At 40.4% G+C, this 6877-nt stretch overlaps 2 protein-coding genes across 2 annotated transcripts; both read left to right on the top strand.

Annotated features, from left to right (window-relative positions):
* The first annotated feature begins 6 nt into the window (after positions 1 to 6).
* Positions 7 to 3098, top strand: LOC108381622 (uncharacterized). Its single transcript, XM_017638038.1, has 3 exons — positions 7 to 398; positions 565 to 734; positions 917 to 3098. Exons 2-3 carry the CDS (start codon positions 720 to 722, stop codon positions 2315 to 2317), a joined length of 1416 nt encoding a protein of 471 aa, XP_017493527.1. The 5' UTR covers positions 7 to 398; positions 565 to 719; the 3' UTR covers positions 2318 to 3098.
* A 2049-nt stretch (positions 3099 to 5147) lies between these two features.
* Positions 5148 to 6866, top strand: LOC108381621 (guanine deaminase-like). The gene is given in 5 exon segments (XM_017638037.1): positions 5148 to 5277; positions 5357 to 5384; positions 5445 to 6378; positions 6380 to 6748; positions 6750 to 6866. Coding segments are annotated over 5 exon segments (1455 nt in total). The 5' UTR covers positions 5148 to 5237; the 3' UTR covers positions 6834 to 6866.
* The last annotated feature ends 11 nt before the right edge of the window (positions 6867 to 6877 follow it).

Here is a 6877-nt window from a genome sequence, read left to right as displayed (position 1 = left end):
ATTTGTTAATTTGCTGAAGAACATTTTTTCATTTATAAGGGTTCAATTTATTTTTGCACCCTAGTCAGTTTTTTAACCCCGTCTCATCACGGAGAAAAGTTACCGATTGGCACACAGCCTAACTCTGAAAATAGTTATGAAAGATTAAAAGACAACCGGTTCTTTGAAAAGGGCGTCCATCTCTAACTAGCAACGGTGCCATCTGTTGTTCGTGAGCAGAAAACATAAGCGACGACATTCGCTCAAATGGAAATATCCCACTTACGTACGTATGTACGTATGTACTTGCATATGTGCGAATTTGTGACAATAAACTCTACTATTAGCATTCGGCATGGTAAAGTTCACTACCAACCAAATATTGGTTTTTGCCACTCTTCTTCTGGTGGCAGGAAAAGGTGAGAAAACAAAGCTCACCATAATCATCATGTAATTTTGCATTTACTCGTTCGGGAAATTGCTTTCAAATTTCTCACACGTATGGATGGCCACCCGTATGAGTTTGGGTTGTTTTTTTTGTTAATTCTCACATTATTATTCATTTAATTTATGTCAATATGGCAGCTCACGGATGAGCGTAGATGTCAAAAATCGATAAAAATTTATCGCTAGATGAATATAAAGGAGCAAACACAATCTTCATATGCTCGGGTAATATCACAATATTATGCACCCCATACACGACCACTTGAACGCATCAATCATAAACCAACTCCAACATGGGTTTAGAGCGCGTAAGTAATATATGCCAATTCATGGTTTATAATTATATGATGTAATTCTCGCCACCCAACCATAAGCACCGTAAAAAATGAATATCAATAACAAAGACAGATATCAATAATATTATACATCAATAATAGCAGATATTGGTAGCAATAAATTTGCGATCGAAACAACATATTACTTATTTCAGGTAACAATGACTCGTTTCTCTACGTTGAGAAAGAAATCGGAACGCCACGCTCATCGTTACCCGATAGCGTGCCGGCTATGCGAGGGTAAGCACCCAATCCGTCTATGCCCAGTATATCGAGCAATGACCCCGGAAGAGCGTTTGCGAGAGGTCCTGTTAGGGCGGTTCTGCGGCAATTGCTTGTCGATGACGCATCGTGTACAAAGGTGCACCAGCCGCGATCGATGCCGCCGATGCCATGACAAGCACCATACGACGCTGCACATCGACGAAGAGCCCGTTGACCGGAGACCGTGGAGCCAGCAGGTTGCCAGCGAAGAGGAAAGAGACAACGTACTCTCGATATACGCGTCAGACTCCGGAACGGATTCCCGAACCCGCCGCCCTGAAATCGAAGAGGGCGAAATAATTGAGCCTGTAGCGGAAGCGAATTTTCCAATATCGACGGGGGGATCGGAAACCCGGACTTTCCGACTCCCGTTAGCACATAAAAGGCGACAACATCAACGAGCACCGCAGCGTCGCGGAGCGGAGACTCGGTCTTTCCGCCGGCGATCCATACGCAAAAAGGCTACCGGTCAAGAAGGACAACGGCAACGGGCACGACAGCGCTGCGGAGCGGAGACTCGGTCTCTCCGCCCGCGGTCCATACGCCAAAAGGCTACCGGTCAAGAAGGACAACGGCAACGGGCACGACAGCGCTGCGGAGCGGAGACTCGGTCTCTCCGCCCGCGGTCCATACGTAAAAGGGTTTCCCGTCAAGGAAAACAACGACAGCGCCGTGGAGCGGAAACTTGGACTTTCCGCCCGCGGGACACAAACAACGTGGCCTCAAGACGCGATGAACGACGGGGTGGACTGGTGACTCGGCCTCGCCAGCTACCCGTCGCCTTTAGATCCGGCCAAGTAACGCTAGCCGCTCAGGGCTTGAGACCATTTACGGCAATTTCCCTTACAGCCATAGTAAAGATAGAATCTAGAGGACGCTCACACCTCATACGCGCCTTAATTGATGTGTGCGCGCCAGCGTCTATAATATCGGCTAGTCTGATGCGAGAATTGGGCTTGGAGGAGAGTGGCTTCGGGCACCAACGAAGCTGCATGATTCGGCTGAGAGGAAAACATGGGCAGGGCGCCAGGCTGGCGATCCACGCAGCAGTAGTCGGTAACTACGTGCAGCTGAGCCCCACCGTTAGCGTTGACTGCTCGATAGCTACGGCATATGCCAATATTCGGTTGGCAGATCCAAATTTCTTCTCATCCGCTCCGATCCGCTTGGTGCTGGGGGCAGACGTCTATCCGGAGATTATTCTTCCGGGCACCCTGCCTACCTCCTTCGGCCCTCTCGTGGCACAAAATAGCATCTTCGGCTGGCTACTGTCAGGGGCTTGCCGATCCTGAATCACTGCAATAAAATATACTTACCTTTTTACATTTTCAAAATTTCTCGTCGGTTATGAATTACAAACTGCAATATATATTTTGAATTTTGAATAAATACATATACAATTGTGCACTGAAATGTCAAGCCATGTCCTGTTTTATTTAATCTCTTATCTCCCACAGCCTGAGAAATCCGAAACGAGCATCAATGGTGATGACTACGTATCCAGCTCAATCAAGATTTCATTTAACAATTTTTTAATATTTACAATTCCTTTAATTGCTCATGTGAGGGAATGGTGGCTGACTCGACTTACTGCTGTTGCTTATAGCAAGGGGGCCGGCATGTTTAGGCCTCCATGCTAAACCAAATACTTAAAAGGGTGAACCACCCTAATGTAAAATTGCATAAATGTGCAACGGATGCACATATACATAAATAGCCTGATTAATGCTAAGCCGTTAGCATGTACATATATTAGTTTACCGCTTGAATATAAAACTTCGTTAAGTTTCCCCTCCAAACAGTTTGTTGCTTGGAGGTCAAACTTAACTGCTCAAGATTAAGCTCGGTCACTTCTATCGAGCACTTCGACCACACCGGAAGCGATCCAGCCACCACTCCTGCGTACTTCTCAAGGTAATATTGTATACCAAAAACCACAATACACATTTCACCAATTTGACTAATAAAGCCACTTTGTTATATATATTGAATTAATCCGTGGTGTTTGCCTTTGATTATTTCATTTCAAAATTAAACCCTTGGTGCAACTACGAGCGACATTGCCCCAAGGCGTTTTCAACCACAATTACCTTTTTCTGTACAGTGAACTTTCTCATTACAAACACTTTCAATATCGCAATATATGTATGTATGTATACAATATTGTATGCTATATAATACGGTAGTAATTTTTTATTAAAGGTTTGTTGCTATAAGCAAGTAGCGCAGGCAAGTCGCACTGCGCTTGTGCAAGAAATAAAAATGCTCTAACTTAGGCCAACGGTACTCCTCATAATAAGTAAATAAATTCAAAGCTTGTATGAGATTTATTTTGGTATTTATGTACTCTTCTGTCAGGAAATAATGACTATTGTACATCCAGAACACAAATGCGATCATAAAGAAAATCGCATGAAAGTATGCGCTTTATGTGTAGGGCTGCCAGACGTCCCGGCTTTCCCGGACATGTCCCGATTTTAGACTATTTGTCCCGGTGTCCCGGTCCAACCTTAAAATGTCCCGGGTTTCATTTAAGTGTCCCGGTTTTCGATTTGATTGCACAAATTTTGCTTAAAAATGACTACGCTGAGAGCAAAAACGCGTTGTAATATCAAGAAAAATTTTATGAATTTACTCGGGGAAATAACGCATAGTAAACATGAATATTTTTTATTTGATTATCGTTTTGAAATGTTCGTACTTAAAAACAATACTTTCATACAACGCACACGTGGTGTTGAATCAAACTGAACATTTGAATGCACATTTACATGTCTGGCTGTAGCTGAGTGCACGAAGATGCTTGCCACAATTTGCTAATTTCCAGAGCGTCAGGGTTCAAATCCCATTAAAGACAGCATGGAATTTAAATAAATTTTTTTTTTAACTTAATTATGAAAAAGCATCCGTTAAGTGCAAAGCGCTTCATTTTATTATTGGCGTATTTCAATTGAATATTTCTATACTAAATACTAAAATTTGTATACTTAAATTATTACGAGTTGGGTTGGTGCTCTTTCATATGCGATTTTTTTTTTTAATGTAGCACGTTTTGCATAAGCAATAGTTGATGATTAATATAAGTATGTACCTAAATACGTTAAAAAGACATGCACAGAGTTTTACAATTATAGCAAAAGCCAGAAGTTTTGAAACAAGCTCACAGCAACGAAACCATTGACTGATATTTTAATGTTACCTTGTATTTATTATTTTTTTTTTCGTGAAACCTAGATTACTTATAAGTACCGTGCCGTACAAAATTATTGGCTCGGAGACACTTTCATCTGATCAGAATTTCTAATCAGATCTTTTAGAAAAATGTTTAAAATGTAGCTTTTGAGCCAATTAGTAAAGTGCAAGTCTGAAGTTACCAGAAAATTTCGTTGATTTTTTGCAATTATTTATTTTTTGCTGACAGTGTCTTCCACATACAAAAAAATGTCGAACATAGTTTGTATGGAAGAAACTCTCAGTAAAAACAATACCAAATATATTGCCTCGTTCAAAGCCATGAGCAAAATCGTGAATACATGGTTTTCCGCAAAACAAGCGGATCTTAGTAATTTTGATAAAAATCTTAACGAACTCCGCACAGCTTTGAAAAGTACTGGAATTTCTCAAACTGTCAAAATCCATTTTATCCTTAAACATTTAAAGCAATCTATTTCATTCTTGAATAACGATGGTTTAGGATTATGGTCCGAGCAGGCCGGGAAGTCAGTTCGTAGGGAATTCATTAAATTCTGGGATAGATTCAAAATAAATATGATTGATAAACCAACTTTTGTGAGTCGCCTGAAGAAAACTGTAATGACATTTTCATTCCAGCATATATAAAAACTTAACTAAATAATAAAATATTTAAATACTAAAATGTGTGACTATATTATATGGTAAGCCAACAAAAAAAATAGAAGGAAACAAAAAACAATTATGACGAAGAAATTTGGTATCCACCCATTTATTAGATGGGTTTTTATCTATCTACCGAAACAAAAATACTAAACCCGAAACGGATTTCCATTAATTAATCAAACAGCCAAAACGAAACAAACCGGGTTTTCTAAAGTACCGAGTTTTATTGCANCCAAAACGAAACAAACCGGGTTTTCTAAAGTACCGAGTTTTATTGCACATCTCTATCACTAGCCTTGACAAACCGTCTCTAATCACCTGCAGCAAACTTTGCAATATCCTCAATGAATAAAAATGTCATTGAAGAAAAATAAAGCTGCCACGAGGCTGAGCGGTAAGTATTGTAGGTTATTAATTGTACAATTTTAATTTACAATTGCTATTGAATCTCCATTCATTCTTTTTCTTTTCAGTAATCTGCATTACACGAGCTGAACGTGGATCTGTTATAAATTTGATTTATAATAGTTTATATCAACAGGTGTTCTTACCTCTTCAAAGGTTGAAAATGGCTAAAGTTTTCTTTGGAAAAATTATACATACGAAATCTCTTAATGAATTTGAGGTTTTTCCGAGCGGATTTGTTGCAGTGGACCAGCAAGGCCAAATCGCTGGTATAGGAAACGAGAGCGACTACTGCGAGTGGCTTGCCAAAAACGCCGGTTTTAAGGGTACAAGTGAGGAAAATCTCACTTCAGACCAGTTTGTTATGCCTGGTTTTGTGGACTGCCATATTCATGCGCCTCAGGTAGCACAAATCGGACTTGGGTTAGATATGCCCTTATTGGACTGGCTGAATACATATACGTTCCCGTTGGAGGCGAAATATGATGATCAAGATTTTGCAGCGAATGTGTACACTAAAGTTGTGGAAAACACAATTAGAGCAGGTACCACTCTCGCGTCTTACTTTGGTAGCAATAACAAAGATAGTACTCTAATACTATCCAAGCAGGCAATGCGACAGGGCCAACGAGCATTAGTTGGCAAAGTTTGCTCGAATTGCAACAGCCCCGACTTTTATGTTGAAACCACGGAAACATCAGCAGCGAATACAGAGGAATTTGTCAATGAGATAAAAACACTAAAGACAGATTTGGTAAAGCCTACAATAACACCAAGATTTGCATTGAGCTGCACAAAGGAATTAATGGTAAAGTTGGGTGAAATAGCACGCAAAAATGATTTGCATATTCAGAGCCACATTAGCGAAAATTTGGCGGAAATTGAATATGTCAAATCGGTCTACAATTCATGCTATGCAGAGGCATATGATAATGCGGGTTTGTTGACACCGAAGACTGTTAAGGCGCATGCTGTACATCTAGAGGATGCGGAAGTCGCGCTTTTGCGTGAGCGCGGTACTTCGGTTGCCCATTGCCCGTCCTCTAATACAAACTTATCTTCAGGTTTCTGTGATGTGATGCGACTCATAAAAAAATGGCGTTAAAGTTGGTTTAGGCACAGACGTATCGGGTGGAAATTCGATGGCCATAGAAGATGCCATATTGCGTGCTGTGGATGTTTCCCACCATCTGGAATTTGTGAAGAAGCAGGAGATCAAAGGCAGTGGTCGCCTAAATGCTCAAGATAATGAATATCGACCACTCAACTACAAACAAGCTATATTCTTGGCAACACTTGGTGGCGCTGAAGCACTGGCGTTGGGCGAGGTTACTGGAAATTTCATGGTGGGTAAAGATTTCGATGCATTGATTGTCGATACGAGCAAATATCCGTTGTTGAACTATGTTACTGTTGATGCGGAAAAATCTAGCGAAGCTCAACTGCTGGAAATGGTGCAAAAAATTTATTTATGTTGGCGATGATCGTAATATTATAAGTGTTTACGTCGCAGGCAAACAAATAAAAAAATTGTATAGAAATTAATTCACTAAATATTTGTGAAAGAACTTGTTAAAAAAAAAAAAAAA

This window comes from Rhagoletis zephyria, unplaced genomic scaffold (genome assembly GCF_001687245.7).
Source record: "Rhagoletis zephyria isolate East Lansing unplaced genomic scaffold, Rhagoletis_zephyria_1.1 Rzeph_scaffold_23145, whole genome shotgun sequence".
NCBI classification, from domain to species: domain Eukaryota; kingdom Metazoa; phylum Arthropoda; class Insecta; order Diptera; family Tephritidae; genus Rhagoletis; species Rhagoletis zephyria.
This window is presented reverse-complemented; position numbering and strand designations above follow the sequence as displayed.